Genomic DNA, 26,596 nt, shown 5'->3' with positions numbered 1-26,596 from the left:
GGCTGTTAAGGAAAACTTAAGTATTGGGCCACAGTTGGGCTATAAGCATTGGGCTACAGAAGAATTCACTATTCAGTGAGGTCCAAGACGACTTGGGCCGACCACCAGCCTTGGGCTAATTAAGATGCAAGCCTGTTCTTATTTCCAGTAAACCACGCAGTAACATAAATGGCTAGTCTTCCCTATTAATCAAATTCATTACACAAGGCAAAAAAGAAATTTTCAGAAAGAAAGCCGTTTTATTTGGAAAGTCAGAATAGAAAACTACAATCATATTGAAATATAAAAAACCCAAAGGATTATCAATCTAGTATTGGGTCAAACAGTCATTCTTCAGTGGTTTAAGTTCGTCCATAGAAAAATTTTCTTCAGTCTGGCACCATTTATTTACCCCTGATTTTAACTTTGAGAGTCCACTGAACCTTTCCCTCAGGTAGAGGAATGGACTTGGGCAAGCGAAGTGGCACCTCATACTCCCCAAACTTGGACAGAGGTGATGGAAGATGCAAATTTTGAGGGTCAATCTGCACAGAGAGCTGTCTGGCCACCTGAAATCATGCAGAAATCAGCAACTGTAAGAGTGCACGTGCATATAACTCTAATTTTATGGCTAAAAGAGAGCAAAAGATATATGGTGGTGAGAGTGTGATTTATGGCCAAGGGTTTTCCTCAATCAATCATCACCACCACCGATCCATTTAGAGGGCGATTCACAGCCTTGGATGGTAAGCAATGGAAATCAACCAATATGAATGAAATCACTCAGTCTTGCAGAACCTTGAAATTCGATGGTCAACCCAAACCCACATCTAATTTCTCTTACAAAGCATTACCTAAGAAAACTCTCACCTGAAATTATTTTTAAGAAAAATAGAAAATCAAGCTCAAACTCATATATCCAAAATATCATCCTAGATAATTAACAGTCCACAGTTTTCCCTTCACAAGTTCCCCCCACTACCAACAATAAGACTAGAAAACAAGGGTTTTGACAAATCACAGCATAGTTAAGTATAATTAATGACTTTGATGGCAGGTCAAAAAAATGGGAGATGCAGATTCCTTTATAACTACTACAGCTATGCTGGTAATCTAGCTGGAAGGTGCTTAAAAACCATCATCATCTGACTGATCGTTTGCAAGGTTTCCTTCCATATAAATACTAACCAAAAGATAAAATATTGATGAAGCTTAACATACCTCTCCAACGAGCTCCTCTTTTGTCACCGGAACAAGCACCTCTATGGGCTCATCTTTTGTTGCACGAGCACGAAACTTTTCTTTATTGATGAATCTCCTCAATACCTAGAATAATGTGGCATGAATCAGCCCACCTCAGTATCAACATTAAAGTGACATATATTTAAGCTTCAACAAACTTCTAAGAAAATTTGTCTATACATCAATTTTTATGTCTAACTGGCTAGGTGAATTTCCATGTTCACATGCTGTAATCAGGAGACAGGGAAAAGAAACACATGTATGTGCACAAACATGCATGGATAAAAGGAGACAATAGCTAGTGCACGAAGCTCCCACAGTGATGGATGCATTGGGGGACTGCAGATGTACTTAGCCTTGCCCCTGCATTGCATGTGGTTTTTACTTGTGACCTATGTAGCAGTTTTAACACTTTGCGAAGCTTGGACAAATGTTAGTTTGTGAGCACATTAATGTACATTTTTGAATGTATGTAGAGACATATATTTCTCATCTAGATTCACCGATCCCAACATGGTTTGCGATAAGCCTTTGAGGATGATGATGCAGACACATATTTGTGTCATTGTAAGGCTGTAAGCATGCTATTGTATTAGTGTCTTCAACGATTAAAGGGTAACAATGATAGAAAACGAACCACCCGTGAATTATCTAGTCGCTTTGCTGCCACTTCATACTCTCTCAGCTTGTCTTCCTTCGTCTCTTTAACTACTTTAACCTCTTCTACTTCCACAGGTTGGTAAATCTGATCAACATGGTTCAAAAGTATATTGTTGATGTGTCTTTGAAAGTAAAACTGATATGTTACGACAGGAATTCGATCGAAAAACTCTCATAGGGAAATAGACAACAATATCAAAAAGAATAATAAATTACTGTAGCCAAAACCAAGATGAACATAATAAGGACATAAGAAAAAAAAATTAGCAAAAGAAGTTTTTTTGGAGTGGTAAAAACTCACCAAACAGAAAACATTAAAGACCCAATCTGTGGCACATGAGACTATGCATTTCCACAAGTTGGAGCAGCAGAGAAAAGATTGAATGTATACTAACTGTAATTAAACAAATAACAAACTGCATGGCAAGACTGGTAGTGGTAGGGAAAGTCAGAGAAACTGGCTATGTTGGTTTTATTGTTTCTTCTTAAATTCATCAAAGACACAAATTTCTCACAGTTAAGAAATCAACAATTACATGTATGCTAAAGATGATAATAACCTTGCGTTGCTCCTTGATGAGATAGGCAAACTTCTCAATATTAGGGACTGCGAGCAATTTGGGCATCAGGTGATTGCGGAAATACCCAGGTGCAACCTTCACAGTCTCTCCAGCTTTGCCAAGCTTCTCTATACTCTAAACATATTATCAAACCAACAATTATTAGGACTAAAATTCAAAACCCACAAAAGCCCATTTCAACTAAGTTCATAGCCTACTCACTGTCGTCAAAATGACCTCCAACTTTCTGAATCTGACGCCTTGACAGGCATGAAACAAGGGATGCACGGCACCATCCGAGCTCTTCAACCTCTGGCCTTGAAAAATCTGCCGGAGTGCATTTCTTCCGTGTTGTACGTAAGCCATTTAACTGTTAAATTCTTGATTGAAATCCTATTCAAAAACAGAACCCCAAATTCAGCTTCTACAAAGTCACTCTCTTGTGGCGCTAAAATTAACATGCAGAAATGCTACATTGAGAATCACAAACAGAACCTTTTAGACGCGGGCGGAGGGAAGAGATAAGAGATCCGTGAGATCTACAGAAATGGAGGGGTGGCAGAAAAGAGATAAAAGCAGGAAGAATTGGATTGATTATTGGCAGTAGCTGGTAGTCTGTGAACGTGGTCTCGACTGATCGCTGATGAGCTTGCGTCCCAGCGACGTGGTGTCGCGGTGACGACGGTGGTAGGCTTGTTAGCAGGTTATCGCGGTTTGCCGAGCGAGGGTTTACGAGTGATAAACAAGAGGAAAGGAGGGTTTTTAGTTTTATGAATTTTATATTTTTCTAGAAAAAAAATAAATGATTTTAAGTAAAAATTAGGCGTCAACCAAAGGTCCAAAGCGCGATAATATTATATTAAATATTTTAATTAAAAACATATTATATATCAAATTAGAGAGGATATTTAAAATAGTATATTTTCATAAAAAAAAATTTATGGAAAAAAATTTACAGGATTTGACCCAATCATTTATGCTCAAGAATGCCTCTATGCGAACTTTAAAATAAAAGCATAAAATGCGGATAATTTTTTGAAGGTATAAAAACGAAATGACAAATAAAGTTTCATTGTTTTGGATGTCACGTGTTCCAAAACAACAATGAAAATATATGTCCCTCCGCATGTTACATCTTGATTTTAAGTGCCCATGAAATAATTCCTCATTCTATCTGTGAGTTAAAATAGTAGGGATGTGGGTTGCATGCGAAATGCTATGAATCGAATACAAGGGAAACCCTAATTGTTCTAACAGCTTTTCAAACAAACATCCAGTAATGGAACTTTGCCACATGCATTAGCTGCATAAACCAATTTCAGATTCTGAATTTGCTCATACACAACAACAGGACAGGAAACAACAAACCGATAGCAATTCCATATTCATACAGGAAAATCGAAACACAGCAAAAAAGCATGATGAGAGTTCCTTATGTCACATTTACACCGGAACCCGTTGCGATAAGACAGTAATCTAGAAATGGTGTAAAGGTGAAACACATACAGACACTTCATTGATAATGTAAGGGCAAAATGCTCCAGCATTGGCTGGATTATACATTAACAAAACTGATGATAGCCAAAATCTGAATGAGGTTGTCACTATGTAGCCATCTTTGAGTTCCGGGCTGCATATTTCTCAAGCTTGCTTAAGGTCCATCTTCTTCTTGCACTGGATCAGAGAAAATGGTTCAAGCGGCCTTGTAACTTACACAGAAACAACACATGTAATGAAAAAAGAAACTTACTGCTCAAAAAATATCCTTGAAGCAAGCTTTGGGCTCTTTCTGCCTGTTCTGGAGTGCCAGATATTTTGATAATCTTTTGTGTCACATCCGGTCTATCTTCTACCACGGTTACATTGGCTCCCGATATCTGTTCACAAAACTCGCGGGCATTTAGATAAGAAAAATGGTTGAACAGGTAATGGACCACAAAGTAGTCTCACCTCACTGATCTGTGCAAGCTTGTTTTTGGATTTTGTTATGAGCTTGGGAACTGCATAATCTGGTATGACAACTTCGAATGTACTCCTAGTAACAAGGGGTCCAGGAAGTCTGACAGAAAGATGAAGCTAATACAATATAAGCACGACTTTGCCCACGACATCTCTCCATTATAAATCTTAATGCAAAGCAGGTCTGAGTACTGTAAAATGAAGCCTGATTGATTACCTATTCACAGCGATTGGCGCATCTTCACGGCGTTCAGTCTCGATCTGCTTCACTGTTTCACCACTAGATCCTCCAGTTCCCTACAAAATGAGGGTTAAGTTCTTACTTCTTAGAAAAAAACAAGAGTGACTAAGAACTTTAAGATTGCGTAGTCTATGTTTAAAACATACAAACAGATCTCAAAAGGAGTTCATGATCATTTTCAAGCTCCCATTTTGATCCTAATTTGACAAGTTTAACTTAACAATTTTCACAATTCTGATCAAGAAAAAGTTTGGCTGGCTGTTTCGTTTCCCATATAGCAAACTATGGAAATGAGGTTACATACTGAAGCATCGAAAACATAAACAAGTAGAAAATAATTGGGGGAAAAGGAAAAGACAGACCAACATTAACAGGAAAAAAAAAGCATCAGGTATAAGGAAAACCTTTGATGACTGAACTGTTGCCGTGATTTGAATATTTTGATATGTTGTAGGACCTATATCGCGACCAGTGAGACCTTCATGAGCTGGAGTTATGTTATTTGGGGAAGCTGCCTCCACTGTTAAAGTGCTCCCAACAGGACCTGGTGCAGAAATTGGGGGAATTGTATCCTTTTGAAAGAACTCCTTGTATAACTCCCTCCGTAGCCTTAATGTCACCTCAACGAGAGCATCACGGGCTGCTTTTATCTCTCCTACAATCTGCAGGAAGTGTCAAATCCCATCTAGAAACTCACGAAAAAATTGGAGTCCATCCTATCCAGATGGCCTTCAAATTAAGTCCTGGTTAGAACCAAGGTCTGGAGCTAATTACTTTTGTGATGAGCATTTCAAAACCCAAAATTACAACTGAAGATGAAATGTGCTAATCCAAAAACACAGCAGCATAAAGATAGCCTATGCCAATGATAGCACAACTAGTTGCACTTTAAAATTGTTCAGTTACATAAAATCAGGCTATTGAGGGAATTCTGCCATGATTTACCATTCTAAATTAGGCAAAACAAGAATTGTCAATTACATTTAATTACGAATATCTAAAATGTCCAGCTCCTTAAGCCAGTGGGTAAGTTAAGTGGAGTAGTGGACCAACCTGTAGAAGTTCATCAACTGCCGAGACGCATCCAGGAAGTTCTTCCCTTGGCAAAATTTGTATGTTTGCACCAGTTAATCTTTTCATCTCGGACAATGATCCATCTCTCCCCTCTATACACCCAACTTCACTGGATGAAACAAGCAACCTAGTTGTAATGATATTGTCTTTATCTGGAACTAGATCAACAATGCGCGATTGGATATGCAACAGAGCTTCTTGAGCAGGAAAGAGTTCATCATCAGGACCCTAGTTCCAGATAAAAAGTACAACAAATGAAGTTAGAGCCAATAATCATACAGAAAGAGCAACTTCACTATTGAACAAAAAGAGAAGCACCTCCTCAGAAGAAATGATAATTATCTGTTCATCAGACCCAGCCACGAGATCAGCAACCTTAACATCCACCCCAATTTCATTCTGAAGTAAGTCTACTATACCATCTGTCTCTCCAACAACTCTATCAACCTTATCAATAGGACAGAGAATTCTAAACACCAAGTCCTCACCATAAAAGGTCTGTGCATTAGCAGCAACTGAAGCAGCCCCGGATTCAATCGCATAACCAGATGGACGATGGTCATAATTATTACTTCTATAACCGGCAGCAGATAATCGTGATCCAAAAGGGGGCCCATCCATGGATGACCGCCGTGCTGCATTATTAATATGAGGAATGTAGTCATCATCAGGAGGGAACATTCGCTCAGGAGAATGTATTCGTCCATGGAAATTACTGCGGTCACGATGTTGACTCTCTCGCAAGCGTGATGAAATAATTTCTATGGCATTCTTCACAGCATTCATATCACCTACAACCTGGTGGGGAGAATCAACTATTTATCTGAGCAACAAAATAAAAATATAAAGTAAAAGGCAATAATCTTATGCAACGTCAAACATTTTTACCCAAAGGAAAGGGGAAAAAAACCATACATTTCTTGATAATGATTTAAAGCTTTCAACTCTTATGCATGCAAATTGTAGTCTTGCAGGGTAACTAAATTGCTCTCACAAATACTAGCTATGATAAAACATTCTCAGCCATGTAGTACTACACCTTTCAGATGCACAAATGAAGAACCATCTATGGGCACGAATGAAAGATCCAGAACAATGGAATCTATGCTTTTGTTTTCTTTGCTTTTCTTGGGATAAGGGAATCTATGCAATATTACAGAGAGAATCATTCAGAAAAGAAAACTACAGGAACTGACTGATTGAACAGAATGTTATACCCCAACAAGTTTTTTACTCCATGCTATTTACTGAATATTCATAACCATATCTATCGTACATGATTGGCAGGAATTGAAAATGAATCTATCTCTAGTAGAATTCTGTAAGAGTAAGATGTATAAACTCAAAGAAGGCATAACATAGCTTAAAAGTTCAGAAATGTTAGATGCTAGCTTCTATAGCTCTGAAGCAAGATGTCTATGATAACCAATGGATTATAGTCAGCAAGAGCACCACAAGTGAGAACACGCAACATCAAATTGAATTGAAATAGTGTCCAATTCGACATAAACTTAACTAAGAAATTTTTTATCAATAATATAAGAGTATAATACATACACACTCCCATTAAAAAAAATAATACATATACACACTCAGATCTCATAAGGCCTATTTAGGACACAATCATAGCAAACTACTAGCGTCATAGCCATCGGGTATGAATAATATGACGACTTCAACCAAATTAAGAACATGATAGCATCACAAGACAAAAAGTGCTATCGTAGGCATCCGTAACTGCCTAATATGTATGTTATGAGCATAACCTAATGCACCCAGATTGCACATGCATACAGAGAACCTTATGCCTATTTTCAGTATAGTGTTGTAAGCAAATTAAGGGTTTTTTCAAAATCAGACTCCCCAATGAAGCCATTGACATGCCAATTTAACCTTCCCAAACAATATAATATAGGACAATATGAGACTCATAAACTTGTTGTGTTCAACTCTTGACAGACAAGTATCAACAGTATTTCTATGGCGATACAGATTTTAGGTTAGCAAAACCAATCTCCCGTGGTTTAATTATCTTAATGGCAATTGAGCCGGTGGCCCCTTATCAATGAATCAGAGACGCCATTAGAAACACAGCATAAGCCTGTGTTCCACTTGGAGCTAATGCATAACCATTCTATCAGCCATGAAGTCATGGAATCAATATCATTGACAAAAAATCTATCCATGGTTTCATCTCCATAACAGAATCAATGATCCTTCATGAAACAAATTATTCAAAGCAATTCAGTTTCATCTCTCGTAAGTTGTAACTCACAGTCTCCTTTCATCTTTAATTTTCTGAATGTCAACTCAGTTCACCACATTTAACCGCAAATTTACTTCATGAACTCAATGCATTTAAAGAAACATAGAGTTTTCAGCAATGCAATAACTCCCAAAGTTCCAATCAAGATTTTCACTTAAAACTGCATGCACCAACATTCTCAGCAAATAATACCAAAACAGTTTCAAAAGTCTCAGTTCATTTTGTTTATCCAACCTGAACAATCTCCTCGGACACGGAAACACAACGCGGCAGGGTGTGATCTCTAGGCAGAATCCTAATCTGGGTCTTTGTCTCCATCCTCATTTGCTCAATTATCTTCCCTCCCTTCCCCAACAAGCAACCCACATGCATCCTCGACACCACCAGCCTCGAGGCCACTCGATTAGCATTCCCTCCTCCTCCTCCGTACTCCTCCTCCTCGTTCCCACCATACCCAACCCCCGGGAATTGCGCGTCACTCTCCAATATCCTCTCGTGAATCAGAAGCAGAGCTTCCTGTGCTGGAGAAAATGACGGCATTCTCCCGTCCGGGTCCCGTCGGCGCGTATCGGAAATCTCAATGATTCGCTCCTCATCGCCGGGCATCAATTCGTGTACGTTGATCCAGGCACCGGTATGCTGCCTTATCGACTTGATGATGCTCCCAGACTTCCCGATCACGCCCCCTGCCTTCATGTCGTGGCAAAGAATTCGGTAGCTCGTAGTCACGGTGAGGGGAGAGTCCTGGGGTTTCGACTGCCGAACACGGCGGTGGTTATTAGCCGCCGGTCCCGTATAGTGGTTGTTGTACCTGGGTTTGGTCCTACCCACGTCGGCATCATACTCCTGGTCGTAGTAATAGTTCCGTTTAGATCTAGATCTGTCCATGAAATTCAAAATCTTCACAATTTCGTCCCGCCCTTTACGTCAATGTTCTAGATTAGTTCCTTTTACTTGGACACTGAAGCTGCTTCTCAAGGTCTAGGGTTTTTGAAATTCCTGTGTTCGAATGTCGGTGTTCGTTGTGTTCATTTCTTCCGGTTCCGCTTATTGATTCTCTGGAAAGTGAAAGACAATGCAACTCCCGAAGTTAAAGAGAAGTGGGAATCACATGCTTCTTCTGGTCTGGTTATGGACAACTGCAATTTATAAGCAAAGTTTCTGTCTCGTCTCTATGGATGGAAGTGTGGACAGATCTACTCTACTTTCTTTGCTGTGCCAAGTGCAATGGACTTCTTAGGATCAGTTTGAAACGACCGCGTTTCCTCGCAGTTGTCTTGCGGGTAACTTCGACAGTGACAGTATACTGTAAAGTTCAAAATTCGGATTAAGTAAATTTTTGTTACCGAAAAAGACTTTTCATCTTGACACTCGAAGATCAAACGTTCCAAATCAGTCATAACATAAATTTATTATACTTTGATCACTCGGACAATTTTTGACTCTTTCGAGCAATCAATTTGTCTAGGTGGCATTAAAAAATAAATTTAATTTTTTTTATCAATAAGGCCTAACAACTAAAAACGTGGAAAATCAAATTTCTTATTTAAAAAAAATGACAAATATTTGGGTTAATTATATTTTTCATTATCGAAAGATAGAGTTTGTTCATTTTTGACATCCAACGATTTTTTATTACAAAGTCATAACTCATTTTTCTAAAACGAGACTTTTTAAGTACTTGGCCATATATCAATCTAATTTAGGGTTGTTATTGGTATGGTAAATTATTCATTGGTATACCGTTACTAATGTATTGGTTACCAAAAATCGTAGAAGACTGGTATACTGTTACCAATACTTCGGTATAGTAAATTTACCGCCGCAATTGATAACGGTAACGGTAAGCAAAATTCAAAATCAGTAAATTTCCTGATTACCGGCATATATATTAAATATATATTAGTATTAGTTTTATTATTAGTTTTATTTAATTATGACCATTAGATTATTCATATCCTATAATCTAAACCATTGATTAATTAATTTTAGGGTTATAACTTATAACTTAATCAGTTAATCTTATTCTTATGTAAACTTTGAGATCCATTATAACAATTTACTTATTGTGATGTTTTACTTATATTTCTCTGGAAGTGGATTATATGTAATGTGGATGTGGATTATCATATATAATTATATATGTGGAATTAAGTGGATGTGGATTTGGTAGAATTGGTAAACAGATTTTATTGTTTTTTAGAATTAGCACATTTTCCCTGAAACATGTTATATTCATTGGTAAATTTACTAATTACCGTCTTATTGTTACCAACTATCGGTATACCGACACTTCTGGTAACGGAAACGGTAACATTTTTTTAGTTATCAAAAAGATCGGTATGATAACTATATTCAGTGTTTGGTAACAATAATTGTACCAATAACAACCCTAATCTAATTTGGGCAGGTTTCTGTTGATATGACATTAATTTAATTTTTGGTCAAAAATGCTCAAGTGGCTGCCACATATACAAATTAAAATAAAACTAAAAGCCACCTATGCTAGAAGCTCATAAACTGGACTCTGAAATTAAAAAAAAAACGAAAGAGAATTAAAAGTCAAAGTGCCAAAGCCCTAACCAACAGTGCGGCGAAGATTCAGTTGCGCGACGAAAGTCCAAGCTTTGGTGGCCGAGCTCTTTCTCCAAGCTGTGGATGTGCGAGCTTCGTTACAACCATTGCTTCATTTATTTAGCGACCAAAGCTCTGGATGCCAACACCTTCTAATGGACTACTTTTTAAATCTTTATTTTGTTTAAAACTAATTATTTTTATTTACAAGTATGCAATTGGAAGGGCAGTTGGACAACGACTATTGATATTTCACTCCACCAACAAAATTACCACGGGAAGGGAAAAAAAAAACGAAAATTTAATTTTATTGGTGGCACTATCGATATTAAAAGACATGAGTGTGGCGTTAAGGGTAAATTTATATATTCAATCGCGGCGAAACCGTTAGGAAGCACGTCATCGCCTTCTGAGCAACACGTGGCGATGACGCGGTTATTTGACATGTAAGAAAACGAAGAAAGATGAGGACGATCTTCCGGTCTCTCTTCGTCGTCTCTGTCTCTCCGTCCTTGGATGATCTCATGGGTGATGACCAGATGAGTTTTGAAGCGAATCCCAGGAAAACCTACCTCTATCTCTAATTGGGTATTTGTCTACTTATAATATTATATAATTTATGCTTTTGGGCTTGTGTATGTATGTATCGTTCTGATAAGTTTGATGTTGCGTTCCAGTGACTTTTTCTTACTGATTACATGTTCACAGACTAATGATTATGGTTCTTTGTTACGGTATAGTCTTTTGTTTTACATCTGTAGATTCTCAAAGTCCAATAGGGTGGTTCTGTTACAAATTTCATGGTTTTCCTGGAATTTCACTATTAGGAATCCGGAGAAGCTTTTTGGGATTAAAACTGATTTTTATGTGTATTCCAGTCGGATGATCTAGTATTCAACTTGTGTTGCTTATTTCTGCACAATCTAAGTTTCTGAGTATATTTTTCGTGGTTTTCCGTTTTCGTGAAAATTTTCTTAGCACGGCCTTTCGCATATTCTCTCCCCCATGTTTGGAAATATCAATACATCATGGGTTTCTGATCACTTGCATGTTCGCTTTCACATTTGCCTTGACACTTGTTGGGATTTGCTCTATAATTCAATCTCAGTCAAGTTCGTTAACTTTGATTAAATTCAGACACGTGTGCCATTTTCTACAACTGATTTGTGAATTGTGATGAAATTTGTTCGTTTATGTTATATAATTGAGACAAGGCTTTGTTGAGTTTGGTTTGGACGGATGCGATTTAAAGTTGAATTAGGAACATATTGATTGCATACTGGAATAATTACTCCATTATATGTCACTTGCTATAATGTAACATTCATTTGCCACCATGTTATCCAGCAGAGAGCAGCAAGTTAATGGCTGCTGCAGAAGTAAGAGCTGCTTGGCAGCGTGCTACTAATCGTCGCATTATCCAAGAAGATGCCAGGAGGGCTCCAAAATTTTCAGGCAGCCCATCACCTTCTTCATCAAACTTGGAGTCTGATGGTGCTCCTGGTGATTGCACTACTGGCCGAGATCATGTAACCCCTGTTCGGTATCCCCAAAAACCCAATTCCAACCTGCCGTCCAATGTAAAATGGTGGTTGCACCTCCAACACGATATTGATAATCAGAAGGACATTTCCTATGAACAGCATAACATGTTTGAAGCTGAAATTGAATGTTTGAATACTGGGTTTATTAATGAAAATGAAAAATTATGTGAGAATCTCCAGACTGTTGAGGAAAGCATTACTCTGACAATGCATAATGACAAGTATTTATTTGAGCATTCATCTAAGATCCCAGCTACTTGCAAAAAAAATGAGCTGGGTGCCAGAGTCCAGGAACTAAAGGCCACACTTGCTCGAGAACGCCAAAAGGATGTGGGTGGTTTCTGGTGCCCAGATGATTGCCTGATTGACTTGGAATTTGACTGCTTGGTATATGAACAGCCAAAGAAGCTTTCTTCTGATTTGGAATCTGAGTGGATGGGTGTTGAGAAGACTGAGCCATGGTGGCGCACAGCTGGTAAGGATGAGTTGCCTTCCTTGGTTGCTCAGAAGTCACTTGGGCAGATTGAGAATTGTGATCTTCCTCAACCTTTGAACAAGCATTTAAGGAAGGGACCATCTGCTTCTATGGAGTTTCTTGACTACAGTGAGTCTTTGGCTTCTTCAGACTGGACTACTGGGGTGCAGCTCCGTAAACTTGCCAGCCATACTCAAGGAAGTCCCACTTCAGCTAGTGTTCATAATGGTAGTAATGTGACTCCATCAAGATGTGTGTCAGAGAGATTATTCAGGTAGTCTCTTTTTGTTGTTAGTTTACATTTATTCCCTCTTATTGCTAAAGTTTTTCATTGCTGAATTTGTTCGCTAAATACACGCCCCATCATGAAGCACTACACCACAGATTTGTACGCCAATAAATTCGGCTATAGTTTTTTCAATAGTTACAAATTCTGAAATACATCCTCTTTCCATGGCTTCCTGCGAGATTCATTGTTTATTGGTGATGTATTTATATACTCTCTTTCGACTGAAATGACTGCTTGGTATCCCCAAGTTAATTGATTGATAAACCATGACATTGTTTTTACATATCCAGTGGCAATAACTCGGATGCAAGAAACAAGGATGAGGCGGGGTACCAAAATTCATCAGAGATGGATCCAAGCAAAGCTCAGTTGTTGGAAGCACTGTGTCACTCACAAACACGAGCAAGGGAGGCCGAGGAGGCAGCCGAGCAAGCCTATAATGAGAAGGAGCACGTCCTCACCCTTTTTTTTCGACAGGCTTCACAACTCTTTGCTTACAAACAATGGCTCCATATTCTGCAGCTTGAGAACTTCTACCTTCAGTTTAAAAACAAGAATGCTCCGATTTCTACTTTTTTCCCTTCAAAGAAGAAGTCTCAACACAAGGGTAGGAGGAGGAGGAAACATAAGTCATCAGTATATGAGATTACCAAGTGTGCTGTGGCATTTGCAGTGGGGCTGAGTCTTGCTGGTGCAGGGTTGCTTCTTGGTTGGACCATGGGCTGGTTGTTTCCGACCACTTGAAGATACGGTGCGTGGTAACCCATCTTCTTGTTGTGTGGATGGGTTGGATTGCAGTGATTTGTGTTACTTTGTATAAATGGCAGATACTTGTACTATTTATTGTAGATTGTTCAGACGTAAATGCTGAGTGTAAATTAGTGAAACTTGATTGTGATTCCAATGTTACTCCAAGCCCACCTCTATTATGGTGTGGGCTTAGGAACTTATGTACCTATTAGGCTATTGAACTTCTCGTCATTTTTCTGCGTCTTAAATCCCTTTTTTGCATTGGGAAATATTGTTGTATGTACATACATGGCTGATATTGTTGTACGTAGATTAAAGTATGTTTCTCTCTTTAATGATGTAAACAAAACTGGGTTAGAGATAAACCTTGAACACTTTTGTTATGGTATGAAACTTGATTTACAAGAATTCCCCTACAACTAAGACAATGAAAATAGAAGCCAACTTGTTTGGCTAATATTGGTCCATCAGGAATAAGAGTATATCCATTGGCATATGTCTTTCTATTGGTGCTTTGGGCATATTACTTTTTCTTCTCTCTCAAGTCTTGGCATATTACTTGGCATAACAAGGAAAAACCTCACTCTTCCTTCTCTTATGTTCTTCCACCTCTACAAGCAAGGAAAATTCTGCAGATTCTATTTTCCTCCTCTCCTCTCTTCTCCAGATCTGGCCAGGTATGTTCCTCTCCCCCTCCTTCTCTTTTTATTTGTTGGTACCAAACCTGTCCTTTTTTCAAGCTACTATAATCTATCTGCACGAACAGTGTTTTCCAGTTCCTTGGTTCCTGTTCTTATCATCCCTTTCCCTTGGAGTCTTCATCTGCATGAAAACTCTCTGCAGGTAGGGTTGTTTTCTTTGATGAATAATCAATCACACATTATATCTAAGCATTTCCTTAATAAGAAGCCGTTCGTAATCTGCATCTTGTTCAAGAAGCTGTAAAGATAGGTAGGAACATAAAAGGGGAACTCAAAGCCTTCTCTCAACTATAGATGCATTAAATTTGCAGTGTTTCAGATAACAAAATTTCTTCTCTATTGCAAAATGTTCTCTTTTCATCATTTCAGTTGTACGACAAGAATTGAATAATTTGTGTTGTATATTCATGTTGTGAGGTTGTACATTATATAGTTATATTGAGAGCCCTAAATTAGGGAAACCAAATCAATCAAATCAACCTAATTCTAGGAAATTAAATCAAAGTAATTAAAAGGAATATTTACAACTCATAATTACAAGAAACGTAATATTCTCTCCTAATTCCAACACTCCCCCTCAAGCTGGTGCGAAGAGATTGACGAGACCCAGCTTGACAAGAGATGACTTAAGTAAAGAAGGACCTATTGGTTTAGTAAACATGTCCACAGTTTGAGCCGATGAAGGAACAAACCTAGGAGTGATAATGCCATGCCGAACTTTTTCCCGAAGGAAGTGGATGTCAACTTTTATATGTTTAGTTCTTTCGTGAAGAACTGAGTCAGATGATAGCATTATGGCAGACTTGTTATCACAGAATAAAGAAGACGAGTCTGTTATAGAAATACCCAGTTCAGTGAGGAGAGAACGGAGCCACATGATTTCACATGTACCTTGAGCCATGGCATGATATTCAGATTCAACTGATGATCAAGAAACAACTGCTTGCTTCTTACTTTTCCATGAGATGAGATGATTACCTCGGAAAGTACAGAAGCTAGAGGTAGAACGCCTATCACTTATGGAACCCGTATAGTCAGCATCAGTGTAGCCCGAGAGATCAGATGGCATATAGCATGAGACACTGGATGGTGGACCTGACATCTCTCTAGAAGCATAGAATAATCCTAGACCAGGACAGGATTTGAGATAACTGAGAATATGATAAACAACATCCAAATGGGAAGTACGTAGAGAATACACGTACTGACTAACAACACTTATAGCAAACGTGATATCTGGTATTGTGTTTGTCAAATAAATAAGGCGTCCCATAAGACGCTGATACATAGATGGATCAGGTAAACAATCTCCTGAGCTCGTGATAGCTTTAGGTTATGAATCATAGGAGTAGAGGCAGGTTTACAACCAAGCATACCAGTATCCTACAAAAGATCAAGAACATATTTCCTCTGGGATAGAGATATGCCACAACGAGAATGAGCAATCTCAATGCCAAGAAAATATCGGAGGGGACCTAAACCTTAATATCAAAGGATTTTCGCAGATCATCCTTTACCTGAACAATACCTGGGGAGTCATCTCCAGTAATAAGGATATCATCAATATAGACTGAGATAATAATGCACTGACCCTGAGACTGGCGACGAATGAAACATGTGTGATCCGAGCGACCTGAACAAACCCCATAGCAAGCACAACTTCACTGAAGCGGCCGAACCATGCCCGGGGAGACTGCTTAAGACCATAAAGAGATTTTCGAAGAAGGCACACTTTCCCGAATACTCCCCCTGGCCACGAAAACCTGGTGGGGTATCCATATAGATAGTCTCAGAAAGATCCCCATTAAGAAACGCATTTTTGACATCCAGTTGATGCAGGTGCCAAGAGTATGTGGCAGTAAGAGAAACAAGAAGACGAACTGTAATGAGTTTAGCAACTGGAGCAAAAGTGGCTCCAAAGTCTTTTCCTGGAATTTGGGTGAAGCCCTTGGCCACAAGATGGGCCTTATAGCGATCAACCGAACTATTGGCCCGATACTTGATAGTGAACACCCACTTACAACCAACAGTGCTCGCACTAGAAGAAAGATCAACAAGGTCCCACGTATGATTACGCTGTAGGACATCCATCTCTGCTTTCATGGCAGAGACCCACTTAGGATTCTGGAGAGCGAAGTGGACTGAGCGAGGGATCAAATCGGAGTCAAGCTTTCTAAGAAAGACCTTACAGAATCTGAAAAATAATGATAAGACAAATACTTGGCAATGGGATGATTAGTACTACTAGTAAATCCAAAACGGGAAGGAGGACGACGATCACGAGTAGGGTAACGAGGGGCAAAAATAGGAGAAAGGGAAGTACCTGATTCCGGAGAAGACGTTGGTAGAGGGGCAGGAGCAGACGGGCGCCGAGTATAGACCTAATCAAAGGGAACGAGAGGTGGTGCACTATGAGTAGATGTCGAGTCAGGAAAAGAGGAAGGAGAGGAAGACTTAGGTATAAGAAGCTATCGTGGAGGCGATGATTGATCTGAGATGGTGATAGAAGGCTCCACGGTCGGTTCTGATATGAGAGGACTACCTGAGAAAAAGGGAACAGTCTCCAAAAAAGTAACATCCAATGAGTGATAAAAACGACAAGAAGAGGGATCATAACACCGATAACCTTTAGACATAGAGGAATACCCGACAAAAACACAACGAATGGCTTTATCGTCAAGTTTGGTACGAGAAGGACTACGATTTTGAACAAAGCAGGTACATTCAAACACACGAGGAAGAAGGGGAAACAAAGTAGTACCTGGCCGAAGGACATGAAAGGGTGTCACACCATGAAGTGCTCGACTCGGAGTACGGTTGATAAGGTATGTGGCAGTAAGAACAGTTAAGTGGCAAAAAATTTTGGGAACATTCATACCTCAAAGAAGACATCGAACGACAGACATGATGTGACGGTTCTTACGTTTTGCGACACCATTTTGTTCAGGAGTGTAGGGGCACGTGAGCTGTTGAAGGATCCCATTTTGAGCAAGCTGAGTGCGAAACTCATTAGTGAGATATTCACCGCCATTGTCAAACCGAATGGCACGAACAACAATATGGTATTGAGTTTTAACCATGCGAAGAAAATTAGTGAAATGATCAAAGACTTCAGATTTGTTTTTCATAAGATAAACCCAAGTACTTCGAGTGTGGTAATCAATAAAGGTAACATAATAACGATGTTGAGAAAAAGCAGTAGTGGGAGATGGTCCCCAGACATCAGAATGAACAAGATCAAATGCAGCGGAAGAAGGATGCATGCGAGGAATATAAGAAGTGCGTGTATGTTTGGACAATTCACAAACCTCACAATGAAATTTAAAATTTTTGCACGCTTTATTCAAAGGCGGAAAAAGCGAACATAGATATTGAAAGTTCGCATGGCCTAGACGAGCATGCTACAAATCTAAAGTAGCAAGGGAAAAAACAGAGGAAGATAAAGTAGAAGGATCTAGAATCGATAGTGCGGAAGCTTGAAGACTAGATGATGAGACATCAGATTAAGGTGGATCACCAAAGTAGTAGAGGCCGTCATGCTCAAACCCCCTGCCAAAAATCTTCTTCGAAGTCAGGTCCTGTAAAAAGCAACGATCAGATAAGAAGACAACAGCACAATTCAAGTGCTTGGCAAGGCGACTGACAGAAAGAAGATTATATGTAAATTTAAGAACATAATAAACAGAAGGAAGGATAATATCCAGAGACAAACGGGCACAACACTGACTACGAATTGAGAGAGAAGTACCATCAACAATACAAACAGATTGGTTGATAGGAGTAACAGAAGAGGCGAAGGTGGACAGCTCTCCAGTCATGTGGTTGTTGGCCCCAGAATCCAAAATCCAAGTGGGATTCCCCGACTTACCATGGAAAGCAGTAGGAGTACATGCAGCGATACCAGCTAATGACTGTAGCTGACCAATCTGGGACTGGAGCTGGCTTAACTCTGGTGAAGAAGAACCAGAATCCATCTTGGCAATAGCAAAAAATTGCCCGATGAACTGTGGCGAACCGTGAACAGTGATGGTGGACAGTACCATGAATAGTATCTGTGAACAGTGACTATGACGGCATACTATGAAGAAAACCCTAAGGCTCCAATACCAAGAAGAATTGAATAATTTGTGTTGTATATTCATGTTGTGAGGTTGTACATTATATAGTTACATTGAAAGCCTTAAATTAGGAAAACTAAATCAATCAAATCAACCTAATTCTAGGAAACTAAATCAAAGTAATTAAAGGGAATATTTACAACCCATAATTACAAGAAACGTAATATTCTCTCCCAATTCCAACAGTACATAAGTCATTGTATAAATAGTTTGTTGCAAGTAAACAACATCCAAGGCATACAATTATTGGATCCTTGGTTTCCTTCCATCACTACTGCCTAAAGAGCATTTAGGAGCAACATTCATAATAACTTTTGGGTTATAAAAGAAACTTCTTGTTAAACATTCCGATGCGTTTACCGAACAATAGCCAGTAAACCATGAACAGCTGCACCAGACACAGCAAAGTGGAAGCCCCTGCATAACCAAAGGCAGTAACTATCAAGCTTCTCTTATTTAGCCCAAATACTTTGCGAAAAATGAGAAAAAGAGGGAATGTTAGGGATAAGGGGCTACCTACCAATTAAAAAGGGGGCAAAGTGAGTAGAAGCTTATGTGAGAGAAGCTCCAACTCTAGCCGCCGGTCTGAGTCTTCTTAAAGCTCTTCTTGCATACTCATACGCCAATACAAAGAGACCAAACAGGAATAATAGGAAAAGGTGTAGCTTTTCTAGCACTTTAAACATGAAAGAGGCATTGCTTTCTCCTGTACTTGTTATTGCACATGACATCTCAGTGCCCGAGTATCCTGACATAGAATAACAACAGTTACCAGGATATCTTTTTTGAATGGAACAGTTTGCATGATATTGAAAAGATAAAATGTCATTGCAAACACATTAGTATGACTAACATCTCCTGTTTGTGCAGATAGTTGGTACCATTCAGATAACTTTGCAGCCATCCTAATGAAGAAATAAGTAGCAGCCCCTACTACATACTGTCTTTCATTTAGTCACACAATTCAATCAGGTTTGTCTATCGAATATCAGAAATTACCTCCAGCTTTAAGCCACATGGTGCACAATGGATAAATCCTCTAGATAGGAACACAATCGTGTCTAGTTAGGTGTGTTCAGTATCCATAGAGATATGTCGAGATGGTTGTGGTTGCATCTTTGCCTTCTACACCAATCCTCCCTCTATTCACTCATGCTCAAGTCATTTCCAAAACAATTACCTAACTACTTTCCTTATAAAGGCATGTTGGTAAAAAATGCTCATTAAATAACCCTGATCCTTTATATACATATATATATATATATATATATATATTTTTTTTTTCCCCCCCTTCTTTCAAAATGTCCAAATGCTTTGCCTTTGGAAACCTGAGTTTTGCATTTTCCTTTAGGAACCTATCTTCTAATGCGGGGGAGGACAACAATTGGTCATTCTTAAAATTTTATTCATGGATGTAACTAGAGGCATACCAAAGTAGAAATCTAGTTGTCTTTGTATGGAGGACGGTTACCCCAAGGTCATGTCAACCTTAGTTCATGCTAAATAGATCTTTGGGTTGATAATAAAAAACTTACGAGAGCCTTTGCTGGGCAAATTAGTCCAATCAAATGGGCTTATCTTCACTTCTGAAACCTTGATCAACTTGAAAAGCGCTTGATTGACCTGCGATTTTAGTAAGAACTAATGCACATGAGTTTCGTTGCTGCCAAGAAGAATGAAGAAATCACGGGATAAAATGTTGTGCACATTAGTATCCTAGTTAATTGTTCATGGTGTCATATCACAAGTATCCTGCATTCATTGCTCTGAGACAACGTGAGGGAATGTCTGTTGTCTGATTTCGCATTAAAAAATACCTCTTCAGTCCTCTCATGACTCACTAGATGCCCTCCATGAAGCTCTATCATCTTAGCAACAGGATATAGCTTTTCTGCTAGTCTCCTAGCATACTGTACTTGAGCTATGATGTCATGCCTGTCAGTCAGAGATCCATCAAAGAAATTAGTTTTGAAAACTATATTCAGGGGCAAAAGAGAAGTGAAATGAGGATACTCATAGTGGTTCTAAGATATCATAGCATACCTGCCATGAATGACTGATACAAGGAATCCCGCGGATCGGATCACTTCAATTTCTGAACGTGCCATTTTATGCGTCCAGCATGCATTAAGTTGACCAACAAAACCATAATTAGATTGCATCCCGGTTGATGATATACCTTTTACATATTCCTAGCAAAGGCAAATTTATTGTTAAGCTGGAGAATTCACTTGAATATCGCGAAGAAATGGCTTATCGAACGATGCAGCCACAGAAAAAGAAGGGTTTTCATTGCATTACTCATAGAATTTGGTTAATTGACACAAAATTTTCATGAATTTACTGTTTGAGTTATAATAAAGCCAGGCCTGGTTCTTGTCTTATTTGTGTTTCTGAATCCAGATACTGCAGTTATTATCAATGGAGGGGCAGGACAACAACCAATAGCTCCACAACTATATATTTGATTGATTGAGACATATTTATCATTGTGTATTTTCTTCCAGGCCATCTCAATCTGTGATGTTTTGACAATGTAATTTCCTCTCATAAAAGTGCTGAAGAGGTTAAAAATTACTATAAGTCATGAATGCGCAAGTGGAATTTAAATTTGAATTTTAGCACTGTCTTCCCATGTTTCCAACAGAAACTTAGAATTTCTGCTCAAGATTTCTTACTTGATATAGTATTACTCTTCTGGTGTTAGATCCAACAAATTCTTCAAGATATTCCTGCACGCCATAGAAAATCTAAAACTGTGTAAACAATATGAACTGCAGATTTTTTCGGAGAGCAAACAAGATGATTTGTAGGCCAAGGTCTCCTCAAATTTGTCAGCATGCTAATTATCATATGTGAAACAGGAAATAAAAACAGACTTCCAAATGTTAATCAGCAAATTTATATCCTGGTCCATTTTCTACCATAAGTAGTATTCAGCAAAGAATCAGCAGAATTAAGAACAAATTATGACCTTACTGTAGTGGGTGTCCAAATCAACTGCAGCCCTTTGCTCAGGTGTCTTTGCCCTTAAGAAACGGACTGCAATGGACATTGTCTGCCGGTCAAGCTGCAAGAGATGTAATACTTTCACTATCTTTCTGATAATATTACTTTGCTTTCCAAATTAAATGGCACTTCTAGTTCACAACCAAAATCACGAAAGACATCATATGAAGACCAGCATTCAAAATCAATGAAAAACAATGAAGCAAATTGATATCGAAATAGATAACAGACATTTGAGCATATTGATTGAATAATGACCATGATAGCTGTTCAAAAATAGATAGACAGAATTATATCGTTTCAACAGAACTAACTGACAGAGGATCAAATTGAATTCAGAATAAAGAACAAAGAAAAAGATACGAACCTTTGGAAAACATTGAAAACCTCCACCAGTTACGTTAAGTAAGGCCAAAGACAGAACTCTATCTGGCGCCATTGCTGCTAACTTACAAGCTATCATAGCCCCTGTTATGCGAGAAAAATAAGCATTTCGAGAAAAAGAGCCTTCCACGGTGCTTCCAAACTAGTGGCAAATAGTAATAAAACAAACTAAATAGTGAGTTCCAAAGCTTAACTTAAGAATTGGAGAACTTCACAACTCTACTTGACTAGGCTAAGATGAAAAAATGGAATGCTCAATATCACAAGCTTACCCATTGAATGCCCAAAGACATGTGCTTTTTCCCATCCTAGATGATCCAATAAAGCAATTGCATCCTTTGCCATTATAGTTGTTCTACACCCACCAAAGAAAAAGTCAATTACCAATTATATATATTTTGATCAATGCAACCGTTTACAAAGAACAAATCAAACTCCATATTAAAGAAAACAAAAAAGGAAGTAAATTACCCAAATCATATTCTATAGATTACAATACTATCAAGCCTCTCAATTCAAATCTGAATGGGTTTTCAATAAATAGAACAAATAAAAAGTTTCAGAATTGAATGAACTTATGTAAATTCATATAATCAAATAAGAACTCACGTATATTCGGATTTTTTGGTGGGCACAGAGCTCCGACCCATTCCACGATTATCAAAAGCACAGACCTCAATACCACCAGCACCGTCATAGCCAACTCCATCTCTCTCATCCCTAAATTCCCTATCATCGGCCCCAATCTCATCGTCGTTGGGCTTCTCCGTGCCAGTCAGCCCGCTAATCTGCCGGCCCCAGGACTCATGTGTCCCCGCCAATCCTGACCGTCCATCACCCAACAACAGAAAACCAATCAACAACCCATAGAATTCCATCTTTAACATCCCCAATCCACCAAAACCAAAAAGACAATAATAAATTGTAAATTTTTTGCACACCAATGATGAGGAGAACTTTGGTTGACCCGTGTCCGTACGTTCTGTAGAAAATCCTGATTCCATTGTCGTTGATTGCATCCCCATCGCCGCCGGTCTGGTTTTTCAGGACCTCGCAATACGGCATCGTTTTATGTACAATCGGGTGGCTTCCGGTATTTAAGGGAGGAAAGGTAACTAGGTAAGGGGTAAGACGATAGTGGAACATGTCATAGGCGTGTTAGTTAAAGGAGAAACGGGACTCTGGTTGCGGACACGTGGCTGGTGATGAATGGGTTCCACGTAGGATGTCGGCTTTGACCTTATTTGGTCAAAGTCAGAGACCGATACCGATACAGCTACTAGAAGACCCGAGTAAATATATACTCCATATCTATATATCTATATTATCTATCTATATATCTATATATATCTATATATATATATATATCTATATATATCTATATATATATATATATATATATATATATTATATTCTAAGATCATAAGTTTTCGGAGGTTTTTGTGGCGAGTTCGGCAACTTTTACCCACTCGCGGGTGTGGTGTTTGTTTTCGCTTAATGGGAACCGTTAGATTTGTTGGTTGGGTCTTCATCGTGTGGTTCATTTGGCTGCCTCCGTTAAGACATTTTGTATCTCCCGTTACCATTTATTCCGTCAATGTCTTTTGCGATTTGTCACGTTGTGCGAGCAATTATTGAGCTGTAGCTTTACCTTCTTCAACATTTTCTAGAACTTTAACTGAAAAGTAAGTTCATAAACCAAAAGTGTACTCCTCAAATCCTTATTGTCGTTATCTTCACTCCGTGCGAAACTCAATTCGTCAGTTTGTGTGTCTTCGTCTCAATCATCAGGTGAGTGTCAATTTTCATGCTTTGACTTCCTCTATGTGTTAGCGGCGATTGGCGGATTCGACTGGTGTTTTTGGTTTCTTTGTGGCATTTTCTGTGGATTGGAGTTTGGTTGTAGCCATTTTATTTGGTTTTGTTGTTCCTCTTTTGATGGGTGTTAGGTCTTAGCTGATTATCATAGCTATCCTAGGTTGTGCAGCACTGTACCAAAATTGGCGAGTTCAGCAACTTCTACCCACTCGCGGTTGTGGTGTTTGTTTTCGCTTAATGGGAACCGTTAGATTTGTTGGCTGGGTCTTCATCATGTGGTTCATTTGGCTGCCTCCGTTAAGACATTTTGTATCTCCTGTTACCATTTATTCCGTCAATGTCTTTTGCGATTTGTCACTTTGTGCGAGCAATTATTGAGCTGTAGCTTTACCTTCTTCAACGTTTTCTAGAACTTCAGCTGAAAAGTAAGTTCATGAACCAAAAGTGCATTCCTCAGATCCTTATTGTCGTTATCTTCACTCCGTGCGAAACTCAGTCCGTCAGTTTGTCTGTCTTCGTCTTCATCATCAGGTGAGTGTCAATTTTCATGCTTTGATTTCCTCTATGTGTTAGCGGTGATTGGTGGATTCGACTGGTGTTTTTGGTTTCTTTGTGGCATTTTCTGTGAATTGGAGTTTGGTTGTAGCCATTTTATTTGGTTTTGTTGTTCCTCATTTGATGGGTGTTAGGTCTTAGCTGATTATCGTAGCTATCCTAGGTTGTGCAGCACTGTACCGAAATTTTAAAAATCCTTGCTTCCTTAATTCTTAAGTAAGTCTTTGAATTTTGTATCTCAAGTTTTTTGATTCTTGATTTCATCACTCCTGTAAGCTGGTTGTGGATTTGGCTTCCCTGCCACTCCATTGCCAATCTACTGCAAGGGACCATGTAGAGATCCTTAGCCTCTCAAAATAATGTAATTGTTGCCAACACAATCTTCATGACTTTGCTTTGGTTTGTTGCTCCTGCTTTGGTTCTCATCTCAATTTGAAAAAGAAAATAATGCAAATTATCCGAATTCTAGGTTGCAGATTTTTGACATGGCTGGATATGTAATAAATGGTGTCTGTATATATGTGTTTGTTGTGGTTGTGGTTGTCTATACATATATATGTATAGCTATGATAATATTTGTATTCCGAGTTGCGTGGTGGATATCTTAAAAGAAAAAATGAATTTAAAAAAAAAAGTAATACAGTTCTTCATATATGGCATTTTGTACAGTTCTTCATGTGTTTTATATTAGTTATTTGGAAAATATGGCACTTTCAACAACACTGTTGATTGCTCATCATTCTACCTATTTTGTTCATATTATGCATATTTGAAATTATGTTACTTTGAAATTAATATAGTTCTTCACGTAAGATTGTGTTATTGTTCAGGTTTTCTTCTGTTATAATCAGTTGTTTGGAGACATTTGAATTTGCAATTTCTCATCCACTGAAGTTTGGTATCTTCATCCTTCTTACTTGAGGTAATTTATTTTTCGAAATGATTCATTTCTACAATTTTGTAATGATTTATATAAATGGTTAATTCATGTCTATTATTGCTAAATAACTATATAATTGATAGTATTTCAGATGCTTGCTTCTATACTTGTTGTTATTACTCTACTGTTATGCATGACAGTGTTGCTTGCTTCAGTTTTTTAATTTCCTTGTCTATTGTTGAATTCTTTCCTCTATGAAATCGTTTTTACCATTGTATTATGCTTCATTCTATGCAAGTAGGATGGAAAAGGGGGAATCAAGTAGACATCGTAGAATTGCACGGAAACAAGTAATGAGAAATTGGAGACAATCATTTGATTCACATGGTTCTGTCCAAACTTCATCATCATGTGCTCCTCCTCCTAGAAATAAGCAATGCATAATGAATAACAGTAGGAGCGAGAAGCTACGAAACTCTCTTTATAGGGATGTTTTAGACTGTGAGAATGTTAATTGTCACTCTCTTGGGAACCCAGATTATACCTGTCAGTATTGTAGGGCAATATTTTGGTATGCTGAGCGACTAAAAACTGCTTGTGCCAGTATTTGCTCTTTGTTGTAGCCAAGGTAGGATAAAGCTTCCCCAACTAAGAGAACCTCCTAAACTATTGAAGCGTTTATTGGACTATAATGGTGGTGAAGTTTCAAGGCTGTTTCGTCAGCAAGTGTGAGGATACACTTCAATCTTTGCATCCACCTCAATCGGTGGAAAAATAGACAAGACTATAAACAATGGCCAGTCCCCATATATATTCAGACTTAATGGTCAAAACCATCACATGATTGGATCTTTGCTTCCACTTGATGGTCATAAACCACAGTTTGCACAGCTTTACATCTATGACACAGAGAATGAGGTTGCTAATAGGGTTGCTGCCCTTGGGAATCACTCAGGACAAGCTGAAGTCGATGAACATATTGTCTCAGAATTGATACATATGTTTGATACGGTTAATGTGTTAGTCAAATCATTTCAGACGACAAGAGATAGATTTCGAAATGGAGATATGCATTCCATGTCTTTGAGACTATGTGAGAGGAGATACATTACAATATACTCCACCATCTGCTCCTAAAATGGCTGGCTTAGTTATTGGAGATCTCGGAGGCACCAATGATGGACGTGATATAATAGTTGAGCACCTGTCCGGATTGTTGAAGCGAATCAATGACTTGCATCCTTCATTCATGGCTTTGTAATATCCCATCTTATTTCCATATGGAGAAGATGGATATAAGCTTAATATTCCTTATCATTCCACTGTAGAAAGTAAATTGAAGAGAAAATTTGTTACAAGACATGAGTACTATGCATATATGCTGCAGCAGAGAAATATTGGTGGTGGATTACTTATTCTCGGTAGGAAATTGTTCCAGCATATGTTGTAGATGCATTCACTTCTATTGAAGATGAGAGACTATGTTACATTCGTTTTCAGAACCAGCAAGACCATTTC

At 38.5% G+C, this 26,596-nt stretch overlaps 4 protein-coding genes and 1 long non-coding RNA gene across 8 annotated transcripts; 2 read left to right on the top strand and 3 right to left on the bottom strand.

Moving 5' to 3' along the window:
• Positions 1-160: 160 nt before the first annotated feature.
• Positions 161-3,210, bottom strand: LOC119985428 (50S ribosomal protein L9). Of its 2 annotated transcripts, XM_038829733.1 has the most exons (6): positions 2,937-3,210; positions 2,664-2,834; positions 2,442-2,576; positions 1,859-1,966; positions 1,201-1,305; positions 161-548 (listed from the first exon to the last, which is right to left on the bottom strand). In XM_038829733.1, exons 2-6 carry the CDS (start codon positions 2,805-2,807, stop codon positions 384-386), a joined length of 657 nt encoding a protein of 218 aa, XP_038685661.1. In that variant the 5' UTR covers positions 2,808-2,834; positions 2,937-3,210; the 3' UTR covers positions 161-383. The 2 variants fall into 2 exon arrangements, with proteins under 2 accessions (XP_038685661.1, XP_038685662.1); XM_038829734.1 differs by having other exon boundaries at positions 2,664-3,210.
• A 535-nt stretch (positions 3,211-3,745) lies between these two features.
• LOC119985425 (RNA-binding KH domain-containing protein RCF3) lies at positions 3,746-9,178 on the bottom strand. The gene is made up of 8 exons (XM_038829730.1): positions 8,216-9,178; positions 6,034-6,513; positions 5,695-5,943; positions 5,046-5,303; positions 4,618-4,697; positions 4,392-4,500; positions 4,192-4,318; positions 3,746-4,115 (listed from the first exon to the last, which is right to left on the bottom strand). Exons 1-8 carry the CDS (start codon positions 8,867-8,869, stop codon positions 4,093-4,095), a joined length of 1,980 nt encoding a protein of 659 aa, XP_038685658.1. The 5' UTR covers positions 8,870-9,178; the 3' UTR covers positions 3,746-4,092.
• Positions 9,179-10,985: 1,807 nt separating this feature from the next.
• Positions 10,986-13,892, top strand: LOC119985317. Of its 2 annotated transcripts, none has more exons than XM_038829582.1 (3): positions 10,986-11,143; positions 11,903-12,848; positions 13,154-13,892. In XM_038829582.1, the coding sequence occupies exons 2-3, from the start codon at positions 11,920-11,922 to the stop codon at positions 13,605-13,607; spliced, it is 1,383 nt and encodes a 460-aa protein (XP_038685510.1). In that variant the 5' UTR covers positions 10,986-11,143; positions 11,903-11,919; the 3' UTR covers positions 13,608-13,892. The 2 variants fall into 2 exon arrangements, with proteins under 2 accessions (XP_038685510.1, XP_038685509.1); XM_038829581.1 differs by having other exon boundaries at positions 11,906-12,848; positions 13,154-13,877.
• A 4,621-nt stretch (positions 13,893-18,513) lies between these two features.
• LOC119985318 (putative aminoacrylate hydrolase RutD) lies at positions 18,514-22,957 on the bottom strand. The gene is made up of 11 exons (XM_038829583.1): positions 22,767-22,957; positions 22,435-22,648; positions 22,098-22,180; positions 21,809-21,909; positions 21,407-21,502; positions 21,111-21,164; positions 20,476-20,624; positions 20,250-20,367; positions 19,968-20,055; positions 18,953-19,180; positions 18,514-18,849 (listed from the first exon to the last, which is right to left on the bottom strand). The coding sequence occupies exons 1-10, from the start codon at positions 22,888-22,890 to the stop codon at positions 18,984-18,986; spliced, it is 1,224 nt and encodes a 407-aa protein (XP_038685511.1). The 5' UTR covers positions 22,891-22,957; the 3' UTR covers positions 18,514-18,849; positions 18,953-18,983.
• A 476-nt stretch (positions 22,958-23,433) lies between these two features.
• Positions 23,434-25,253, top strand: LOC119985169. 2 transcript variants are annotated; one of them, XR_005465055.1, is made up of 3 exons: positions 23,434-23,616; positions 23,775-24,174; positions 25,029-25,253. It is a non-coding gene; the product is annotated as an uncharacterized LOC119985169 (long non-coding RNA). The 2 variants fall into 2 exon arrangements; XR_005465054.1 differs by having other exon boundaries at positions 23,437-23,616; positions 23,813-24,174.
• The last annotated feature ends 1,343 nt before the right edge of the window (positions 25,254-26,596 follow it).

This window comes from Tripterygium wilfordii, chromosome 19 (assembly GCF_013401445.1).
Source record: "Tripterygium wilfordii isolate XIE 37 chromosome 19, ASM1340144v1, whole genome shotgun sequence".
NCBI lineage: Eukaryota > Viridiplantae > Streptophyta > Magnoliopsida > Celastrales > Celastraceae > Tripterygium > Tripterygium wilfordii.
The sequence above is the reverse complement of the archived record's forward strand: the minus strand, read 5'-3'. Positions and strand labels throughout refer to the sequence as shown.